Genomic DNA, 24859 nt, shown 5'->3' with positions numbered 1-24859 from the left:
CCCGGGATCGAATCCGGACGGGTCGAATAATCCCCAGGAATTTTTCGGGGGGTGGTCCGTTCGGATATGTCGGGCCCCGTCCCTCACCACCCGGTCGCCCCATTGTGGGCCTGGCCGAACCCATAATGGGCCTACTAAAAGAGGCCCTCTTAGTGCCCACAGGGCGGAAAGAGTTAAAAAAAAAAAAAAAACCAACCGCGTTTAAAAAATCGTGGTTTTTTAAACGTCACAGGTTTTTGTTCTTTTTTTTGTAACTCTTTCCGCCCTGTGGGCACTAAGAGGGCCTCTTATAGCAAGCCTCATTATGAATTCGGCCAGGACCACAATGGGGCGGCCGGGTGGTGAGGGACGGGGACCGACATATCCGGATACAACCACCCTCCGAAAAAATTCCTGGGGATTTTTCGACCCGTCCGGATTCGATCCCGGGTCCCCAGGGAGGCAGGCTACTAACTTTGACCGCTCGGCATCCGGCCGCTTAACGTCACAGGTTGTTCTGCTGTACTTAACGAAGTAACCACAGTAACAAAGCGGTTATAGCGGTTTTACTGAATTGGAAGATGGAAAACACATTGTATCGTGTGACGAATGTAGCCGTGATTTAAAAAATTTTGTTTCCGCGACACAAAGAATCAGAAAGCCATGTCGTCCTAAATTTCAGATGTGGCAAGACAACATGGAAAATGGCAAGCAAATACTCGAGGAATCAATAATTTCGAAGCATGAACTAAACGAAGATAAATTTTTCTTTGATACTTGTCAAAAAAATTCTGCAAGTTCATTTTTATCTTTTCGTGAACTCGTCGAATCTTCATCGTCACATGATTCTGAATAGATATTCGAGAGAAATGATAGAATTAATGATATCGCCTCCTCTCGACTTTCTGTCATGTTGAACACTACAAAATAACCAGCGTGTTAATAATGTTCTAATCGCCCGAATAACCAGCTATGACCGATGACCTCAGTCACCACTACCGCGGTGTTACCGAATTTCCAAACGCGTCCTATGTGTAGTAAATGCTGAAATGTTCAAAAATGAAAAGAATTGGATCTCTTAAAATTACATAAAAAGTTATTTTGTAACGAAATTAAATATAAATTAGTTTTTTAAAATCGCGATAAATTACTACAGCGTAGACTGAAGTAACGAATTCTTTTTAATTTAAAACTCTAAAAATCTCTCTAAAACTCTAACGAATTTTCAAAAAACCTTTAGGTTAAAATTCAAGTAAAAAACTACTCTCTTATATCCGATTTAGAGTGAATTAACTAGCGTGCAAACAAATAAACAACGAAAGGTGCTATACTTCAAGAAACTTCTTATTTATTAACATCCCAAATGCATTTCGCAAAAGCCTCATCAGTGGTAATTGAACCTCGGCAACTCCCGTTCCTTTTATACCGGGTAACTTTTTCCCAGCATGCATCTATTTGCATACCGTCATTTTGATTTATCAGATTTACATATTCTATTATACAGAAATGTTCTATTATTCTTCTTTTTAAACAATTTTCTTCTTTATAAAGTATTTTTACATTATTCTTGTCTATTTTACAGTGATTATTTTTACAATGTAGATACCACGGTGACTCTTCTCTTTTTAATCGTATTGCAGCCTCGTGCTCTTTCAAGCGTTTCTCCAGCTTCCTTCCGGTTTCTCCAACGTAAGACTCTGTTTGTGGACAAGTACAAGACAATTTATAAATTACACCTGCAACATCAAGTTTGTTTAACATATTTGTATCATCTTTGTTTATAACATTAACCACATTTAACAATTTGTTCTTTTGTTTTGCCACGATACATATAGAGTACTGTTTAAAAATCGATTTATATCTTTCATAAAGTTTATTTACATACGGAAATTCAACATATAGAGTACTACCTATATGATTTTTAACATTATATCTGTAATTTATAAAACAATTATACCACTTACATAATAAATTCTTTGGATAATCATTCAATAAATATTTTTTAAAAAGCTGTTTTGTTTCTTTGTCTATGTCTTCTTGTAAAGATGTTCTGTTCACTATTTTTCTAAGATCCATAATAAAGACATTTTTCTTTGTTTCTGCGGGACAATATGATTTATAGTTAACTGTCTTTTTCGTATTACACAATTTTTCATACTTACGAAACAGCAATCGAGTTTCCTTTCTTTTTATGGTAACATCCAGGGCCGGATTTACATAAGGGCATTTGGGGCCTGTGCCCAGGGCCCCCACAAAATAGGGGCCCACAAAACTAAAAAAAATTATGTTTAAACATAATTTTTTTCTATTACCGCGACAGCCTAGTGTGGCCTAATCATGAGGGCAACAGGCAGAGAAAACCAAACCCGGGAAAAAACCTATGAAACATCGGAAAATTTCGGGAAAAAATTTCACATAGGTATTTTTCAGTTGAATTAAAATAATTAGTTTTACACAATAAAATATATGTATGTTTACAATAACCTTATTTTTAAATGAAATTTACAACTTCCTAGTTCAAATCTAATTGAAAGTACAGTATTTTGTGTAAATTTTCTAAATCATCAAATTTGCCTACTCTTAAAGGGGGGACCCCACCGAATTTGTGCCCAGGGCCCCTGGATTGGTAAATCCGGCCCTGGTAACATCCAAGTAATTTAGTTCCTGATTTTGTTGTTCTTTTTTTTTTTTTTTTTATTCTTTCCGCCCTGTGGGCACTAAGAGGGCCTCTTTTTAGTAGGCCCATTATGGGTTCGGCCAGGCCCACAATGGGGCGACCGGGTGGTGAGGGACGGGGCCCGACATATCCGAACGGACCATCCCCGAAAAATTCCTGGGGATTATTCGACCCGTTCGGATTCGATCCCGGGTCTCCCAGAGCGGTAGGCTGCCACCTTTACCGCTCGGCCATCCGGCCGTCGATTTTGTTGTTCTTCACTGGTGAACTTTAAATTATTATTCAAGCTGTTTGCATAACCTTCAATATCTTGGGATGTAGTTATTCGTGAGTTATATATAATTAATATGTCATCTACATAACGTGCGTAATACTCTTTACCTGGAGCTTGTGATATGTTTTCATCAATTGGTCTCATGCAGATATCAGCCAGTTTTGGTCCAACGACCGATCCCTTAGAAATTCCATTTTTTTGACGATAAAAATCTGTGTGAATTTTAAAATAATTATTTTTAAATATAAATTCAATAAAACTTAATATATACTCAGGTATATTACATTTATTTATAGTTTCTTTTATCATTTCTAATGTTATAGACGGATACATGGATTTAACATCAAGACTCATGAGGCAATGACTTTAATTTTACCTTTTAGTAATCCATTAATTAATTCGTCTGTATTTTTTATACTGTAGGGTGATTTATCAATTTTCTGCAAATAAGTATTCAAATAACATTCAAGATTATATAAAACTGTTTTTCTAAAATCCACCAATGGTCGACATATATTACCTGGTTTATGGCTCTTAATTCTTAAATTTAGGGTAAACTTGCCTAATTCGTACCCCTTAAGGAAAAACCATCATATTATCGAAATTAATAAACAAAAATTATTTTTCATTTTAAGTAACTTTTATTTGAGAAATATTTTATTACTACCATAATCAAATTTAGCATAAATCTTATAAACTTCTGAGAAATAAACAATTTAAAAAAACACTAAAAAAGTACGATTTAGAACCATTCATCTTAAATCGTACTTTGAGATTCTATCATTGGTTTGCATCTTAAGAATCAAAATCTTAATCAATAATGTATTAATACGTGTGTAGATTCGGCTGATGGTCTTCGCCAATTCTTGGCAGTCATCGCAGTTGTAATCCGTTGCTTTTTATTGGTTCCTGCGCAAAGTTCATATACCCATATCTCACATCGTGTGCATTTGATCATACTTTTGCGGTTATTTTTGAAATCAGTAACTTAGTAAAAAAATAACAGTTTACGAATCGATAATAGCTTATTGTGACATTCCATCTAAAATGGTTTTCCTAAATCGAACCAGTACGTTTTAAGAACTTGCCTGGAGTACGAAATAGGCGCAAGAGTCGAACAAGTTTTACATTTGCCTCCAAGAAATTTGACAACAAATACTCATATATCATCACATCAGGTGAAATCACAAAAATACGCATTAATATGTCACAGATAGTTAAAAAACTTATACACGATCCAATTTGAAGAACGTTCTTACGAAATGTGCAAAAATATTACAGAAAAAGTTGAAAAAACTTACCTTTTCAATATTTTTGTCGGAAGCAGCGTAACAGCGTGTTGTCTGTCAGATGGTAATATGGCTGACTGTTATTTACTTTTTTTGTCACTAAAGGCACTAATAGCTATTACCGGAGTCGAGATATAAGCGAAGTACGAATTAGGCGCAAATACGAATTAAGCAAGTTCCCCTAACTTTGGGTATCGTATATTATTAAAGTCTAGTATATTTTTTACCCGGTGACTTGAAATTTCCTGTTTATATTTCTTCATTAATTTTGTAAGATTTTTCTGTATTTCCATTAGTGGATCTATTGGTAACTGTTCATATTCTTCAGACATAACTATTCATGAAATAACGAAGTTAGAGGGATGGAGAGGACGGTTCGTCTGAAACGGCACTTTTGGCATACTGCAACAAGTTTTTTTTTTTTTTGTTTTTCGGTCAGAATAGTAAGTTAGACGGTTACAAGATGTAAGATACAATTTTATTTTTCCACGAAAACACTGCTTATTGTTGGAAATTTCCGACAATGATAAGGTCGTGTCCCCCTTATTGACTATCATACCCATTTAAGCGCTTATTTAATAACATGCTACAAATGCCTTTATTTTTTTAAAACCCATAAAGTTTTGCAAATACAGTAAATTATATATCTATAAATTTGTAACACTGTCCCGTCCTAACACTTATTTTGGCATTTCTAAACATTTCTATAATTAAATTTATATGTTATTTATCTAGCCATCTAAAAGGGGTTTGTGGAATAATAAATAACAATTGTTATTCTAAACAACTGTTCACAAGAGTTCAAGAATTACCCAGAAGCAATTTTAATTTCCATATGTTTTATTTAAATGCATTTCGGCTTTTTCGGAATTTTCATACTTTTTCGTCGATCCCTCCTCAGTCTACAGAGTATAAATTTTATTGTAAATTTGCAATTAAAAATTAAAAAAAAATTAAATATAAATAAAAGACTTACAATGTTTACACAAATATTTTATAATAGGCACTGTCTACAACAAAGACCACGCCAAGTATTCACAACCATCTAAAAACCACTCTAAAATTCTACGCGAAACAATCATCCCGCATCGCGTAACATCTTTTTATCTTTTTGTATGACGTCATTCCACACATCATCAACATTCATCCCGCTATTTAAATTAATTAAGTTGTTATCATTTTTAATTGCTATGTGTTCTTTAAATCTTCTTAAATACACTGGACGACAAAAAAAAATAACGCACCAGGAAGGACTTGTTGGATTTGAATATAAATTGGTATGTGACATTGTCATAGCTAGACAGGTATATGATTGCAACCATAAAACAAAATCATACTTTATTGTGCAATAATGTTCAATACAGTGCAGGCACTAATATCCCATTGGGCCGCTCTAGTGCGGATATAAGCTGTGATACGCCTCGGCATGGAGGCATAAAGGTTCCATATAATGTTCTGTGACATATCTGTCCACGCATGATGCAACTGAGACTCAAGATGCGTCAGATCCAGTGGGTAGCGTAGTGGGGGCGGCAGGGGCGGCCCGCTCCGGGCGGCACTTTTAAGGGGCGGCAAAATTTCACGGTAAATAATAATATCTTGTAAAAATTTGAACCTGTACAATACACAATAATGATGATTGTTCTTGTTGAAAAATTCTTTAGAATTACTGTATATTTTAGTGTTTTAAATTGAAATACAGTAGAGCATCGATTATCCGACACCCGATCAACCGTCACATCGGTTAACCGACCGCGTTCTAGTCGGCAAATTCAAATGTCCGCTAGTGATGTGGCGCTACAATATTTGACTATGTCTTGGCTACAATAATATTATTTTTGTTAAATTTTTGCGTGTTTTAGTTGGCAACATTGACTGAACCATGAAAGGGAGTGTCAGCTGTGAAGCAAAAGAAAATTTTGGACTTCTTTTTCTAATGTATAGGTCTACTTTATGTAAAATATGTAACCCGAATATATATTTTTTGTTTTACTGTATATTTTTCAATATACAGTACAGTACAGTATTTATTTTGTGCAAAATAAAGAAATAATTTTTAACGACACAATAGCGACGATTAGTACAGTATTTAAAAAAAAAATTGTTGGGCTTAACATCGATGAAAATTCAACGCGAAGTAGGTTAACAGCGATATACAGTGGTGCCTCGTATAACGTACGCCTCGAATAACGGACGCTGCGAACAACGGACTTTCTGTTTGGCCGTTACGTGACTCGAGCAACGGACTGGCTGCGAACAACGGACTTTCCGGCAAATTGGTGACTGCTCCATGGGTGCGTTCTTTAATACCGGTCGCTCTGCGTCTCCGCTACTACGGGAGTGCGCTGCTGTTTGTAGGCATTTAGGAACGACGGTGAAAGAAAGATGGCGGCGTCCGCGCTATCGATAGTATTGTTATGGAGGAATCTATAATTCTAAAATATGAGCTTTAAAAGGCAAAAGAAGGGTCCCAATTGTAAAATGTAACCATAAAATGAATTATTTGTTGAAAAAGCATTCAAAATAGCCTCGAAAAAAAATTCGTAAAGACGCTTACATCACCGCGTGCGCTAACTCGCGCTTTCACAATTTCTAAATTCTCATTTATAAAATCACATAATGGACCCGGAAACGAAACTATCTTAGCCATGGAGGACGCCATATTGCTTTCCACCGTAAACTACTGCTACAAGCGGCCGTTTTTGCCATTCGACGGCGCGCACTCCCATCGGAATTTAGGAACGCGTTCCGCAGGAATTTTTAAACGGATGTCGCTCGCGCAGAGTTACGCGGAGGAATAAAAGAACGCACCCCATGTTCATTTTTTTATGCTGTGGAACGAGTTAGATGTTTTAACATGTATTTCTACGGGAAAATGCGTTTCGTAAACGGACGTTTCACTTAACGGACGTGCACCTGGAACGGATTAAGTACGTTATATGAGGCATCACTGTACTAATATACGGACGGCCGGATGGCCGAGCGGTCAAGGTGGCAGCCTACCGCTCTGGGGGACCCGGGATCTAATCCGAACGGGGCGAATAATCCCCAGGAATTTTTCGGGGGTGGTCCGTTCGGATATGTCGGCCCCCGTCCCTCACCACCCGGTCGCCCCATTGTGGGCCTGGCCGAACCCATAATGGGCTTACTAAAAGAGGCCCTCTTAGTGCCCACAGGGCGGAAAGAGTTAAATTATATTTAATTATATTTGTACTAATATACTAATTATATGGGATATACTAATAATGTATTTTTTCATACTTTTCGGTTATCCGTTTTTTGTTATCCGACCAACCCCAGTCCCCAATTGAGTCGGATAATCGATGCTCTACTGTACCTAAATAAGGGGCGGCGAAATTTTCTTCCGCCCCGGGCGGCTGACATTCACGCTACGCCACTGGTCAGATCCCGCGGCTGTCGCAGCTGGCGTCTCAGGTAGTCCCACACATGTTCAATTAACGATAAATCTGGAGACCATGCAGGCCAAGGAAGTGTGGTAATGTTATGTAGGCATGCTTGGGAGACCGCTGCAGTGTGTGGCTGGGCATTATTCTGCTGGAATATGCCTGTCGGAAGCCCTGCCATGAGGGGCAACACATGTGGCCGGAGGATGTATTGCACATATCGTTGGGCTGTGAGGGTAGTACGCATGACAACTAGAGGTGTCCTACTGTCATATGTTACGGCTCCCCACACCATAACACCAGGGGTTTGGCCCGTGTGCCGCTCCACAGTATAGGCTGGATTGAAGCCTTGACCAGCGGGCCACCATACCCTCACACAGCCATCGTGAGCCCCCAAACAAAAGTGGGATTCGTCGCTGAAGACAATACGCTGCCAGTCAGTAGCTGTTCATGATTGTCGTGCAAGACACCACTGCAGACGGAGGCGTTGGTGAGTGGCTGTGAATGGTAGAACACATACCGGGCGTCGGGAGACCAATCCGCCTTCTACTAAGCGCCTGGAAATGGTGCGGCTGGATACACGGTTTCGTAACGCAGGTGCCACTGCTGCATGAATGGTAGACGACGAAGCTGTAGGCGCTATCCGTGCTTGACGTACAATGAGATGATCTTCCCGCCTGGTGGTCTGTCGATAGCGTCCGGAGCCTGTTTGCCGTTCATGCGTTCCCCTACATACCCACTGCTCATAACACATCCTAACAATTCCATCAGAACGGTTCAGATGGCAGCCAATCCGGCGATATGACCATTCTCCTTCTCTCAATCCAATGATGCGACCTCTCTCAAACTCACTTAACTGAGTGTAAGGCCGTCGAATGTGTCATAGAGGCATGTCTGTCACTCAACGAAGTCACAACCATCAACACAAGCGCAGGACATATGCACAAGTCGTCACAGCGTACACCTTTATACCAGACAGAGGAAGCACTTTTCTACCTTCTGGTGGCGATACAACACAAGAACCTGATCCCAAAAGCTAATCATTTACATATATAGCTATGATGATGCAACATACCAATTTTTATTCAAATCCAACAAGTCCTTCATGGTGCGTTATTTTTTTTTTTTTTTGTCGTCCAGTGTATATATCGTTTTCCCTAAATAGGATTTTGATGTCGTTTTTATTAATTTTACAGTTATTGTAGTTGCAGTAAACACATTTTTTAGTCTGATTGACTCATCGTGTTCTTTTATCCTTCTTTTCTAACATTCTTCCTGTTTCTTGGTGGTTAAATAAATAACCGATTAAGCCGACTAATATTGCTGAATTTGTCTAAATTTATATAATTCCCATCAACTCCTTTCTTCCTGAGAATATCCCACCAGTGGTGTAGCGTAGTGGGGCGGCAGGGGTGGCCCGCCCCGGGCGGCACTTTTAGGGGGCGGCAGAATTTCACAATAAATACACAATACACAATACACCTATACAATACACAATAATGATGATTGTTCTTTGCCGAAAAGTTCTTTAGAATTACTGTATATTTTAGTCTTTTGAATTGAGATACCTAAATAAGGGAGCGGCGAAATTTTCCTCCGCCCCGGGCGGCTGACACCCACGCTACGCCACTGTATCCCACATTAAATAATATGTAGATAGGCCTAAGTATATTTATAAAAATAGAAAATGACAGAACTGATATTTAAAATTGTAAAGGACAAGCATATAGTCTTTTACAAGGACTATATGCTTGTCCTTTACAATTTTAAATATAGTCCTTTACAAATAAATAGTTTAAATTTAATTTTAAATATAGTCTTTTACAAATAAATAGTTAAATATAGTTTATAAATTGTAAAGGACAAGCATATAGTCCTTGTAAAAGACAAGCATATAGTCCTTGTAAAGGACTATATGCTTGTCTTTTACAATTTACAACTTTACAACGTTATTACAACACTATATGCTTGTCCTTTACAAAGACAGCATATAGTGCTGTAATAACGTTTAGAGATGTACAGTATCAAGGAAATTAACCGAAAATCAGAATTTATCGCTTTTACAAATCACATGCTGAATTTGATAGGTGTACATGCAACTTCTGTTGCTGTGAATTTTGTTACCTTTTTGAAACTGGAATGATTGCCACGTGGTTTTCTTCATCAATCCGTCGTTGAGACTTTCTGACGATCTGATGACTGGTCGAAATGTCAAGCTCATTGTAAGAAACTCGGTAGAATGTAAAGAGAGAAAAAGATGTGATGAAGTAAAAGACAATTCTCAAAATTCTTGTTTTAGAGCAATTAGTTGGCGAAGAAGAAAATACAGATATTAGATCAGATATCTGGCGTGCTGCTTGATGCGTCGCAATTGTTTTCCATCTGTGTTTTCTTATCCTGTGAGATTCGTTCTTCTTGAAATTAAGGAGGCACATGTTTACCACTAAACCAAAAGATTGAACATGCAACATGTTATAAAACCCAGTGCTTTAAAGCATGTATTTCTAGATGAAAACAAGAACAAGCTAGTGAAAAAAGTAGTAATCTATGCAAAGGAATTTATGGATCTATGAATAGTCACGGAGCGCCAGTATCAAAACAGAAAAAAAATAAATAAATGGTTTGTGAAGGATCACTAGATAATAATAAACTAAACTGCAAAACAAAAATGATTTGAGAAGATAAATGTTTTATTCGCTAGACAGATGATCCAAGAAATAACTTTGAGATTTCAATAGCTTCATGAACTTGCAGAGAAATATGCCATAGAATCTTTTTGATGAAATATGGCATATTTCATCAAAAAGATTCGATGATATATTTTATCAAAGATTCGATACAACGAGCTTTTCAGGCCTCGGTGCTGGGTGATTCCTCTCTCACAACATCCAATATATCGAAATTAGGCTGTGTCGCGAAAAATTGAAAACACGTGATCAGCGCCTTATCTATTTTCGGGCGTAAAGTGGAAAAATGAAAATGAATCCTTCTTTCCATGAGAATTTTGACGATAAAAATACGTTATTTAATTTATTATATTTATTAATATAGGATTACAATTAGTACAAACATACCGGTATTTATTATGCGTAATAAATTGCTAATTTTTCTTAAATATGTTTTTATTTAATAATTACATTGAAATTGAAATAATATTCGTAAACAAATTAATAAATACATACTCACATTAATATAAATAAATATCTATATCCATTCAAATCGATAAACAGTAGTCATTGAAAAAATGAGGTCTTTTCAAAACTAAGGCCTAACGTGGCATCTTTACTCGCTTACTACGTATACAGTATATGTATACGTTGCACGTACGATAATAAATTCAGCTTCATTTAACGAAGAATCATATTAAAAAATTTTAATGTAACACAATATGTTAATCTGTACTTCAAATTTCACTTAGCGGTCTAAGATCACATCATATGGAGTAATTATTATGTCAATAAATTTGAAGAATTTGGTATAGGTCTATACAGCAATTTCTTTAATTAGACTTTACGGAAATAGTGATATCGTTATGTGGATTTCATCTAACAATTAAATTTTACAAACGAATTATCTATTAAATAGATCGGCATATATTTATACGATATGTCGTACAATCTAAGGCACTATATGGCAAGACGTGTGTTCCGGTGTTATAAGTCATCGTAATGGGATTTCTTTCAAACAGATTCATAAGTGCACGTATATGAATTATGATTCTATTATTAAATTAGATAACATTTTCCTATTTGGAAGTTCCCTGTCAATTTTTCCTCAGTTTATTCCGCTTTCAACTAATTTGATGCTGTGTTTTCCTGAAATCAAACGCATAAGTACTATATTATTCATCGAATTAAACATCAATGAATCATAAGAGAAATGACAGATATTATCAAGCAATTTTAGAATTTAAGAACTTGATAATCCTTCTTTCTTAATACGTTTTTTAATCTTTAATTACATAATTCGCATTTATAAAATCAGGACGTTTAGCCACTTAGTCAATTACAATACTTGAAAAAGCAGGATATGGACTCAAAAAATCGAGATTGTCCTGTCAAAATTAGGACATATTTATAATAGTATAGAATATTCATTGTTTGTACTTATTAATAGTGTAGAAACAAAAAAAAATCTGACTTATTGTCCATTTTTTTCGGATTATTTGCATGAGAATTTGTCGATGCATCACCTTGTTGGATTATTTGCAATTCATTTTGTATTAATAGTACGCACAAATTTCTATTTTTCTAGATACATAATTGTTCTCTGTATATAATTCAGTATATAAATAATAATGTATAAAATTTTTTAAATTAATTATAAGAATAGATAGTTGATTTTAAACAGTTTAAAATAATTTTAAATGATTTAAAACAATGACTATGAGGTTTAAAAGTGGAACAATTTCAAATGATTTAATTTAATCTGGAACTGATGGCTATTATTTACATTCCTTTATTGACAGATATATAATTTACTAATGATACTTTTGAATATCAGTATAGTAATTTATTCCCATTAAATTAATATTTATAAATATATTTTATATATTATATAAAATATAAAATAAAATTCAACGGTTTAAAAAATATTTTATTATTTAATATTTTGTTAAATTTAATGAGAAATTATTAATTCAATTTAAATGTAAAAAGTAAATTTCTGCAATTTAACATCATAAGTGAATGCATAATTTAATATATAATTTCTAGGAAACTTGAATGAAAAACTTTTCTGTGATATAAATCTGATTTATTATTTAAAAAATATATCAAATAGCGTTAAAAAAGAATATTTATTCTAAAATTAAATTTTTTATTCTATTCTCAAATTATTTCTTAAAAATTCTCTTTCTTCAGTTAATTTTAAGCAGGAAAACTCTTATCGTGTTGAATTTTTGTTTAAAATGAACTGAAATTGGTATATAAACAGTACAATTTTTAAATAATTGTTTTATATTATTAACTTCGAAATTAGAATTATAAAAAAAAAATAGTAATAAATAATGTAATTTTAGCCAATTGCTTTTAGATTTCTGTTTGATATAATATCTAACTGAACTAACTGAACTAACTGCACATGGACAGTTCCTGTACAGTTGGTTCAATGGTATTTAAGATTCATTATACAAACAGTTATATTTAGAATTTATCAACTCCCACTACTACTAAGACACTGCTGTCTATAAGTTCAATAACTTGGAAAAACTGATACATTTCTCATAAGGAAATTATAAATTATTTGGAAAGATAAAAATAATATGAAAAGGAAAAACAAATTTGTAAATTTGTTAGAATATTTCATTCAATTTATATTAAACTTGCTTAAATTGGCCTTGAATGGGAAATATGCACGTCGTCATAATAGGTAGCCTATAATTTGTACAATGATCATGACATTTCTAAACAAACTTAAATTTTATATAAATTATATCTTAGTAAAAATGAATGAAATTCAATTTATATATGACAATTAATTATTTTAATATCTAGTTGTTTGATATAAAATATTAATAGTACCATATTTTATAATGGAGAAAATTTTCGTTCAGAATGAAATAATTTAAAATGTAGCATATATTTTTTTTAACAGAATTCATAGATAATTATTTTTTTTTTATTGAATTATTTTTCAACTTTTATTTCTTTGTGTGTTTCGATTTTCTATACAACAAAAATCACTGTATAAGGCTATTTACAGTATAAAAATAAGCGCTATTTACGACAATGTTCTCATTTTGTTAAAATATTAAAAATGCTTTTCCAATTTGTTGCCACGAGTTCGACTGATTTGTAAAATTAAAACATTTTTCTTCGTCTTTGTGGCAACTTCTACTTGGAGGATTGCATTCGAGAATTGAAAAAGTTTTCTATGGATTTAAACATTTTTTAATGAACTAAAATCTATGGAATTTTTCATAGGCAATGAATATTTTTAAATAAGGAGATATCTTCTTAAATCATAAATCTAGTTATTTCGGCGTTATCTAGAAAGATTACGAAAATATCAGGAAAATCATCTTCAGATTTGAGAAGCACAATGGTTTCTTTTAACTATACGACAGTTTTAATTTTTCAACGAATTTTATACAATTTGATTTAGTTCAGAAGGTTCTTAATTAATTAATATATAGTATATACAGTATATATATTAATTGCAAATCTATTTCAGAAATTATCAATATAAAAATGTGCAAAAAGTTGATTCGAACTTTCAGATAATATAATTTATTGTCAAGAACGATTTTTTTCCTGGTTTAGGGACTGATTGATTTGTGTACAAATAACATTTTATTTTTAATTCGATCTGTTTATATAAATCAGTTATTATAGAATCGATAGTTGCGAGCGGTTGATGGCGACTTTTATGGTGTAGTCCTGAAGTCTAGGCTTAACAACAGAAATTGATACGGAAATTAATAAACTATATGATTCAGTCTCAGTTCAGTTTTCGCTACTACAGCAGTTCAGCTAATCACTACTCCGCTTAAAAATAAATTTGCAACACATAAGGCAATAGCCGAAACTAATTAGTTTAAAAATGTATCGTTATAGTGTTTTATTGTAAAGAAACCCAAGCGTAAAGATCCCTTCATGCAGGCATGAAGGAATTTAGACCTGGGATAAAATATCTCTATGCTTCTTAACTTTATTCATTTTATTAAGTTCCTGTTTACTCTTAATGTGCATGACAACTCTGAGATCTTCGTTCGTTTTTCGGATGTTTTCGAAGATGTTAAGAATGTTGAGCATAACATTCTTAACATTTTTGAAACTGAAGAACTGAAGACCTTTAGCTTTAGTTGTAGGACTTTTACAGAGAATAAGACTATTCTTATTTGATAATAGTCCTATAAGGCTATAATCAACGTATGAACAATGAAAATAACGACGGAAAGGACTCTTAAGATAATGTTGGTAAAAATATATGCATAATCAAAATCTGAAATTATTTCAACCCAATAAAAAATTAGACTACTTCAGTGACGTAACTAGGCAGGTGCAACAGGTGCACCCGCACAGGGCCCACTTGGAAGGGGGGCCCAAAATGCATCTATTTGTTTTATTAATTTTCCAAACCTAATTAGTTAAGGGGCCTAAATGCAAATTCTTGCACAGGGCACAGGAATGGCTAGTTACGGCACTTGACTACTTAATTAAAAATGAAGTTTTGAAACAAGTCAATTAAACTTAATATGCAGAGTTTATTTAAATTTTTAAAGGAAATAACCGATTTCTTTAATTAAAAAAATAATATTTATAATTATGATTCATTAGAAAAAGAATTAAACCCTTAAATTTATTTTCTAATATATAGGCCTACAATTTTTTAATTAATTAAATTAATTCTTTTATATTTGAATAATAATTAGGAATAATTACGTTGTAATTAAATTATCTTTTAATGCGAGAATGCATTTTGGTTATGTATCTATTAGTCTATGTCAAAAATTAAATTATCGACTGGCATTGAAATTTATCTGCAGACTTCAAGCATTTCGTACAAAATTTGACAATTAAAATATTAAGAAGTAAATAGCTCTCATCGGGAGCTAAGAAATGTGAGATGTAGCCTAGGCTAATCACATATATGCGATCCACTTTATTACGTGACCAAAAATATATGAATAAAATTTGAAAAATACCAATAAAAATAAAAATTCTTCATTTATCACAATAAATTTTAATTTATATTATTTTCAGACTATTATTATTTTTTTATTTTTTGTACTTAAAAGACTAGATTTTAGAGCCGGTTTGTTTTTTGAGCTTAATCAAATGGTTCCTCTTACTGAGTCTGGGCAGAAGCTAGTTAGCACAAGCACATGAGGTGCAGTTCTGGGAATTCGCACATATAAGAACCTCCAGTAAAGTTAATTTTTACATAATTTTTACATAAAAATTAAATAAAAATTACAATAATAAATTTCAGAATTATGCAGAGAGTTGGGATTCCAGTGCAAGGAAGAAAATAATAATAATAGTCTCCTTACTTATTTGAAGCAAGAAAATATTAAACTGCGGCAAAATCGGAAGACAGGGCCAGGCCTAATATTTTCTTTTATCCTATTCTATGCAAGTTTCTATATTTCTGTGACGACAAATAAGAAAATTATATTATTATTTCTAATGAAAAATATTAAATGTTTTGTGCTTTACCGATTAGATCCCCAGATTAAGGGCCAAAGACTTATGGCTGGTGAATCATGGGTTACTGCCACACAGAAGTCATAGTTTAGTTTAGTATTATTCCTCATATTTCGTATTATTACAACACAACAGTAAAAAACTGTTTTTTTTCCTTTAATTTAATTATTAATATTTTTTCTGACTATTTTTAAAGAGTGTCCTCAAGAGATTAGCGCTTTGAAACCGAGAATTGTATGTACGGCTCTGGGTCTGGTTACCATATCTGCTGATATTATTTTTTAATATTTAATTAACATTTTACATTAAAAATTTAAATAATCAGAAAGAATGGCATAAGCCCATATAAATTGGGCACAGTATCAAATATATTTATCGTTCGATTTTATTAATTTTCTAGTTCTTAATGTATCAACTGAAAAAATAAATAATATTTTAAAAATATAATGTATATCATATTGAACTTTTAGGTTTATCCTGTTAATTTGGTATTAAGAGTTATTTCTTTGCAAAATTTATAATATTTAGCTCAAGCGGAAGTACTAAGTTATATTAATAAATGTAGAAATAAATAAATTGAGACAGAAAAAAATCAAGACAGTTAGGTTTCTATTTTAAAAATATCTTTAAAATGATGATTTTTATTTACTAAATTAATGATATATCAGATACTACTAGAACGATTATAGGAAAATAAGTTAGAAGATACTTAATGGCTTGTTACTTTTGTTTTGAAATTCTAATGATAATATAATAGATCATTAATAGAAAATTAGAGTAACATTAACCCAGATATTTATTATAATATATATGTTTAGATGTATCTATTTATGTTATTTAATAATTTAATATAATCAATAATTCACATGCAATTTTTAAGGATGTAATCTAAGACTTTAGTCCAGATTTTAACTATATAAATTTAACAAGTATGCGATATTCCTCAGGCATACTTTGATAAATCTTAGGTCATAATTTTGAAGTCCCTTTCTTCAGGCCTCTCAAATGATGTCTTGCTCGGGATCAGACGATTCAAAATTAAAAAATAAAAGTAAAAAAATACACTTCTGTTCTGTTATTTGAAACTATAATCTTGACATTTATGAAGGAATGAATTTTGTTTTAGCTCTCTTCTATTTTCTTATTTACATATGTTTTTATATCCTTAAATATGCAAGAAATAATCAAAAATTAAGAGATTTTATTCGATTTAATAATAAAAAAAGCATATAATTTAAATAGACAAAGAATTTACTATTCAGAAAAATTGATAAACTGACATTTATTAAAACATAAAAATTACAAATCGTATATAAAATTCTAGCTAAAAAGTGAATATTACATGATTTTTTTTATTACAAAAGTTAAAAAATTAGTTTTGTAATTAATGAAATACTTTCGTACAAATGAAAAAACAGGAAAGAAAAATAAATGATGGTTTACAATTTTTTTTTATGGACGAATTATTTGGTTGATGTTAAAGTAAAGACTAGCTGTTTCTGAAAGGAACTCCATCAAAAAAAAAAAAGAGAAACCATTCATAAAAATGATATATTACAGTATCAATGACGAGATCTATAAATAAAAATGAATTTTTAAAAAAATTATTTCTGAGAAAATTTATTGCAAGAATAAAATAATTATAATAATAAATAATACTTACACTATCTGCACTGGTAACTCCACACACACTATTGGGTTTTTTCCATCGGTAAATTGATATCTGACGTTAAGCGCTAACTATATTTTAAAACAAAATCAAATAAATTAAAATGTTTACTGTACTTAAATATAAATTAAATGTAATTATTTGTGTTTAAATTACAGCGTCAACATTATTCAACATTACTGATATATCTTAATTTAAAGCTTGTTATAAACTACTAAACAGCTAAAAATAAGGTAAGTTTACACCTATTTCGATCATTTAACTAGAAAAATTTTATTATAAACTGGTTATTTTATCGCCTGAATTGTTTAATTGTTCATTTTTTTAAATAGACAAAAGCATTTGAAGTTACATAAAACATACCGAAGGAAAAAACGGCTGGACTGGAAAGACTGAATTGTAAGTATATTTTCGATCTGCAATTAATCCTTTGGTTTCTTTACACGTTGAGTTAAATTCGTCTCTAGCATTCTCACATATTTTTTCACTTCTTCCATAAGGAATTGGTAAACCATGAAAAACGCCATAAATCCTCCTGTTAACATTCGATGAAGAATTCTTCGTAGGAACTGAGAAAACGAAATGTGTAAATATAAATAAATAAGTTTTAATTTTAATTAAAGATATAGTTACATAAATAAGCAAGACTAATAAACTTATTTACATTGTTATTTTTAACTTACTGAAGCTAACAGTCACTATATGAGAAGATCCTCTGATCAAAGGGCATCTAGTTGTATTTGTACATCCAGAAACATCAATTGTGACATTCCGTGCACTTTGTGACGAACCACGACCTATAATAATAAAATACATTAGATACCATCAATAAGAAATTTTGTCATTAACCTCAAAAATCAGATTTTTTTTAGAAAAAAAGAAAATATGAAAAAACAGTTTCTCTTAAGGAAAATTGGGTTATAAGGTATCTGATTTTTCAAATAATTTCTCCTAACAATGTTTCCTTTCTTAAGAAAAAGTTTCCTTAGATTTATTTGATTTATTTAAAAAATAAAAAGGAAAAATTGATATTATATTATATTGTTCTTTCACTTTTCAGTGAGGTTAATAATCCTTAAAGGAAAATGACAGTGAGAATAAAAGATTTCCTCGTTAATTGCAATTAAATTACAAAGTAGATCATTTTTTGAAGTACTTTCAATTAACAATTCAAAAATTCTCAGCATGATACATCTTTTTATCTAATAACGTGTCAAAGACCTACTTTTAGTTACTTTGCCACAGTGACACTTTTTAAAGGCATTTCACCCAGAGTTTGTAGGCTGCATTTGATTGCAAAACACGTTGATGATTACGTGATTTTCCTTAAAAATATAGTCTATAATCATTGTCGAAAAATTATAAATCTAGTTTAAACATAATATAGAATAATAATAATAATAAAAAATTCCTGTATTGTGACTTATGCTAAACGATTACGCAAGGTAATATAGCCTATATACTCTAATATTATAATTGAAGAGCTTCAAAATTATGTAAAAAGTCCGGATTTTGCAATCTATATTAGGATATAAACTTATTTATAAATTAAAAACATCACTAAAACTTTTCCTTTACTAAGTGTACTTGACAATCCCCGAGGGAAATGACCGATGTGTTTCTAGGTTTTTGGGTCGGTTAAATTTAGAAATAAAACTGATTTCTCCGTATAATTTACAACGAAAATTACATTATACTATTAGAATATATAATAGAAAATGTTTTTCTTAATTACAATTTCTTATATCTTACACAGAAAATTAAACTTACATGGTATAGCAGTGGGCGATTCGGCATTAATCCATGTAAAGATGAAGATAAAAGTAAAGAAACCAAGCAGATAGTTTATATGCTTTCCCATCTTGTACCGAAAATTCTAAAGAAATCTTAAGGATGTCAGATTATTGTACAATCTATTTATTTGCGACCTGCTTCTACCTGTCACTATAAGAACCCAATAACAGGTTGTTGGTTTTGAAAAACGCTCATTGATTGGTTGATATCTTCATGTCATGTGAACACTTCAGAAATTTGTCACAATTTCATATACTTTTATGAAATTTTTAAAGAAATTTCAAAATTATTTACATTAAATATTTGTAAAAAACACAACAAATATTACTTAAAATTTTTATTTCATCTTATATTAAGATCCTTAACCTTCAAGTTAAGTGAACTTAAATGAGGTAATTTAGATTTAAAGCATTAAATTATTAAAATAATATAGTGAATATACATAATTTTTAAATAAATTATTTATTTAAAAATGAATCTACGTTGTTATTAAAATGAATAACTTGATTATTATTTTTAAACATGTGATTAAAAATAGACTTTAAGTAGCGTTCAACGTTCATGTTGTGTTAAATTTAATAAAACAAAAAATAATAAATATTATATATATATATATTATATATATTATATATATATAAAATCCAGGAAGAAATATTTAAAACTTACATAATCATATTCTCAGAAAAACTTACATTTTAAAATAATTATTACTTAATATATATTGAAATCTAAATTTTTTAGTTGATATATATATTATATATATATATATAAGTTTTAGAATTTTAAATAAATAATTTAAATAATTAATCAGGAAGTATCGTTTAATTGATACATCACTTTATTTAAACGTTTAAGTGTTTTTTTTCTGTGAAATATATTAATTAAAAACAAGTTAAACAGAGCAAAAAAAAAAATTAATTTTTTCATTTAAAAATTAATATAACAATCTAGTTATCAACAAATCTGTAAAAGTAGGACTCAGAATTAAAAAGTCTAGACATGGATATGATTTTCCCTTAGGCAAAATGTAAATTTTAAATAATGGTTTTTATGGTAACTCAAAACATCTGGCATTATTTAATAACGTAACAAAATGGTTGCGCGATCTTTTAATATTAAAATAATAATTAAAAATTATGAAATTCTTGAATACTTTCTTCTTGAGAATAAGTCTGAGTTGCTGCTTCTTTAGTTTTTTGGATTTCTGGAATAAGATACTTTTGTATTTTTTTCGGATGAGGATTGCTATACGATGTTTGAGTTATACTTTGATAAAATTTGGGGGATTTCATGTAATAAGGATCCAGCTCAGGTTGATGACACGGTAAGCAGCGGGGTTCTTTATCTAAAAATTAAAATAATAATAATTTTATTATATAAAAATAGCAAAATTATCCTAATTTATTAAACTAATCTATTAAGTTTTTGATAGAATTTACCATTAAATTTAGGAGGGATAATAACTCCATACCGGTTATAACTACAACCGTAAGTAGTTAAGTAACAATATTCGTTCTGTATCAATTATAAAAAATAAATTAAATAAAATATAAACCGTAATATTATAGATATTTTATAAAAACGTTCAATAGCATACATTACTTATTCTTTTTTTTCCAATATTCGCGGTTTCTGACATCGCTCAATTCTTCTTCCCAGTTATCAACAAATATCCTTTTGTTACTGTATGGAGTTTCCTACGTGATAAATAATAAGTTATTATAATTTAAAGTAAAATAAATTTATATGTTCTAATTTTTTTTATAAAATACGTATTGTTTACAGAGCAATCGTCGGAATATTTTTTTAAATATTAGATTAAAAAATTAAATACTTCTAACAAATTAATTCGCCATAATGTAGCCCAATAAGAATCCGGCTGTTTGTTTGATTAGCAAAGTTGTATGTCGTTATAAAAAATTAAAGCTGAATTATTTTTTAAAATTTATAAAAATATTTTAAAGTAATTTTAATGTAATAAAATCAATTTAAAATGGTAAAAGTAAAATACTTATGGAGCAATTAGCCAAAAATAGCAAGACACAAAACAGAGGAATCTGGCAAATATGGAAAGATTAATTCAGATCGTCTGCTTCCTATTTTCCTTATTTTTAAAAAACGGTTTATTCAAAAGGCTTCCTCTTTTTAAGGAAGAGAAACTCAAGATAATTAAACAAACTGATTGTTTTAATATAAGGTAAGATGTTTTTAAAAATAAATCCTACCAGAGATGAATATAGTATAATAAACAAGGAAAATTTTATATAATAGAGCATAAATAATCCGCCATTTTGAATCAAAAAAGTCATGTTTCATAGTGAATGTGCTTAATAGTTACTAATAAATATATCTAAAAGTAACCGAAATTTAACATCTGGCAGCCAACCGAATAAACTTTTACTTTAATATTTTATGTTTTCAGTTAATTTCTTTGATTATTAATTAATAATGCATTTATGTATTGCAATACATATTTATAATTACGAATTTCTTATTCAAAACATTAGTCAAAAACAATGTATACGAATTGTACATACGTACAGACACATGAACTGTATGACATATACATGTATACGTATACATATGCATATATGTACAGTACTGTACATATAGACACATGTATATGAATTGTACTAATAGATGCAGTAATACCTCGGTTATCGTGGGTTTCGGTTATCGTCGATTTTTTTCGCGTAAAATTTGTCTCGGATTTCGTCGGCGTGCCCGTGACCTCGCTGCTAATTTTGCAAAAACAAAGGGCGACTCACGCATTTTCCGGCTCAATATGGCGTCATTTCTCGTTGCGTGAGTGCTAGCCCGTGACAGCCCACCATTGGCCAACGCTTCCGTTCCCGGAACACTGGGTGTTCGGTCTTGGGTTCGAGATTCGCCAGGACGGGCTGGTCACGTGGAGTTTTCCGGGTTCCCCCACGTCTGTAACGCCTGAATAGGGGCCAGTTACCTTTAAACGGACCTCCCGGAAGGCATTATTCCCCACGATACGACCATCATAAACGCATACAACTACTATTACCATGACAATTACGTCACACTTTACCACGGGCGATATAGGCTCAGATTGTCCAATTAGCTTCTACAAAACAAGACATTACCGAGCGCATCTAGCCAAACAATTCCATTGCTTTCCTTTAGATTAGTCTTTTATATTAATTTCTTATTGCTTTTAGTATTGAACACTATATTAATTCTCTATAAAATGTGTTTTTGGTATGTATTTTGGAGTATCTAGAACGAAATTAATTGGATTTACAATTGATTCATATGGAAATAATTGCCCTCGGTTTTCGTCAGTTTCGGATTTCGCCGAATTGTTTTCGTACGGATTATCGAACGAAAACCGAGGAAAACAATCGGAGAAATCCGAAACCGACGAAAACCGAGGCAATTATTTCCGTATGAATCAATGTAAATCCAATTAATTCGTTCTAGATACTCCAAAATACATACCAAAAACACATTTTATAGAGAATTAATATAGTGTTAAATACTATAATAATAATATAGTGTTACTAAGTAATAGTAACTAAATAAATACTATAATAATAATATAGTAAATTAAATACTATAATAATAATATAGTGTTACTTAGTAATACTATAATAATATAGTGTTAAATACTATAATAAAAGCAATAAGAAATTAATATAAAAGACTAATCTAAAGGAAAGCAATGGAATTGTTTGACACTGGGTTTTCTTCATGTGGCTAACACCAAACAGAATCCAGTTTCTACATAGGATGTCCTGCTAGAAGTTACCCCATTGGCAGATTACCCATGTGTTCTGTTGCCTTACTCCGTCAATCCACTGACACAAATCTTATTGGTGGCATTTTAATGTTTTGAGAATAAAGTTACATTTCACCTTTGTACCAGTATGTATGGAAACTTTTGGGACACCCTATATTAAACTTTATATCTTTACTATTGCTGTAAGTTATAAAAATGTCAAACATACTCCACGTTTTTTAGGAGCTATACTAATTTATACTAAACCTCGAATAACCAAAATTTCTTTATTATACAATTCTGCATAATAAAGAATCTTAGGTAGACTGACCGTAACATTTACAACCCAACTAAGGACACATTAATTTCAGAATGAGTGAAAATGGAGTCTAAAACTGGGGTGTACTATAGATTACTCCCTATGGAATTTCAGGACTTTGATTATATATTTGATTATATATTATATGTTTCCAAAAGTAGAGTATCGTTGAACTCGTCTCGGTCCCCTGAGTTCAGATATATACCCAAACACACGAAATTCCATAGGGAGTAATCTATAGTATACCCTAAAACGGATTAAACTTTGGTGATTTTTTTAAAATTTACTTATTTATTGACCTATAAATTGGTACTATTATATCAGTGTTCATAAAATTGCTCTATTTAAAAATCGATTCTAAAATCAAATATTAAAAACCGGCAAAACCGGGACAGTCCTCGAAAATCGGGGACGTCTGAAATATATAAATAAATTTTCTCTATTTGATACCGGTTGTAAATTCTTTATAATATATATATTATCGACAACAGGAATGATCAAATCTTAATATTATTTTAAATCTTTCGCTTAAGATTTTTAAGACACACAACTTACCCGTGTATAATTATAGCATCCAGTTTTAGGTACATGATCCATTTGATCATCATGGAACCATTTCTTACCATAAGTAGTTGAAGAAATTTTTGAGCAAAATGGTGGAAGATAATAACTTCCTATATTTTTGTCTCTTCGAGAAAAAGAAGACATTATTTTCGATTTAAAAAATCATTTAAAAGAACAAAATGTGGAAGATAAGAATTTACTAATGCTTTAAACCACTAAACTGTCAGAAAAATTGAAAGTTGAAAGTGTTATTCGATTATCAAAATCGAATATTTTGAATGAAATTTGAAGTAATGTTGAAAATAATGAGAAAATTATAGTTTTAATTCTTCATAACATGATTTCTAAATTTCTGAATCATATATGTTAAACAAATTTAATTGTTATTTAAATAAAATATATTTCGTGTTTATCACCAATTAGCATAATTTTGTTTCATGAATTAAAAATAATATAATAAATATATTTTTACTTTAGTTAAATTGTAAACAAGGGTTCCGCAAGCAGGGAGTGCAAACAAACAAACGATGTAGAAAACTAATGTCATAAAGTACAATTTTTAAAAATTATTTTTGTAGAACGACTTAAAACATAAGAATCTCTATCGGCTTGCAATGTTTTGTTAATTTTGCGTAACAAATAAGGCAGTAATTAATTTTAATCACTTCGTCCAATTAATCGTTCCATTATTTTTCCTCTTGTGAAGATTTTTGAAATGACCTAAAGCTTATTTTTTTTTTTTACATTTTAATAATTGGGCAGCAAGAAAATTATTAAAATTGTTTTAACTTATGGTTCAATTTCGATTTACACTGTACAGTTTTTATAATAACACGTTATGGAAATAACACGTGTTTAATATATCTGACAGATTTCGTGTTGATAAAGTTTTTATTTAACAATATTTAAGTTAGCTTTTAAGATTTTTTTTAAATAAAATTAATATAATCATGAGATAAGCTTTATCTCATGAATAAAATTATTTTAAATTA

The 24859-nt window shown here is 31.1% G+C and overlaps 2 protein-coding genes across 2 annotated transcripts; both read right to left on the bottom strand.

Moving 5' to 3' along the window:
• Window positions 1–17203: 17203 nt before the first annotated feature.
• On the bottom strand, window positions 17204–19364 carry Npc2e (Niemann-Pick type C-2e). The gene is made up of 5 exons (XM_067272210.1): window positions 19213–19364; window positions 18126–18239; window positions 17806–18011; window positions 17437–17513; window positions 17204–17348 (listed from the first exon to the last, which is right to left on the bottom strand). Exons 1-5 carry the CDS (start codon window positions 19301–19303, stop codon window positions 17336–17338), a joined length of 501 nt encoding a protein of 166 aa, XP_067128311.1. The 5' UTR covers window positions 19304–19364; the 3' UTR covers window positions 17204–17335.
• Window positions 19365–20060: 696 nt separating this feature from the next.
• Window positions 20061–24070, bottom strand: LOC136976821 (uncharacterized). The gene is made up of 4 exons (XM_067272209.1): window positions 23859–24070; window positions 20834–20933; window positions 20676–20751; window positions 20061–20581 (listed from the first exon to the last, which is right to left on the bottom strand). Exons 2-4 carry the CDS (start codon window positions 20873–20875, stop codon window positions 20364–20366), a joined length of 336 nt encoding a protein of 111 aa, XP_067128310.1. The 5' UTR covers window positions 20876–20933; window positions 23859–24070; the 3' UTR covers window positions 20061–20363.
• Window positions 24071–24859: the final 789 nt, after the last annotated feature.

This window comes from Centruroides vittatus, unplaced genomic scaffold (assembly GCF_030686945.1).
Source record: "Centruroides vittatus isolate TY-2023 unplaced genomic scaffold, ASM3068694v2 contig_425, whole genome shotgun sequence".
NCBI lineage: Eukaryota > Metazoa > Arthropoda > Arachnida > Scorpiones > Buthidae > Centruroides > Centruroides vittatus.
This window is presented reverse-complemented; position numbering and strand designations above follow the sequence as displayed.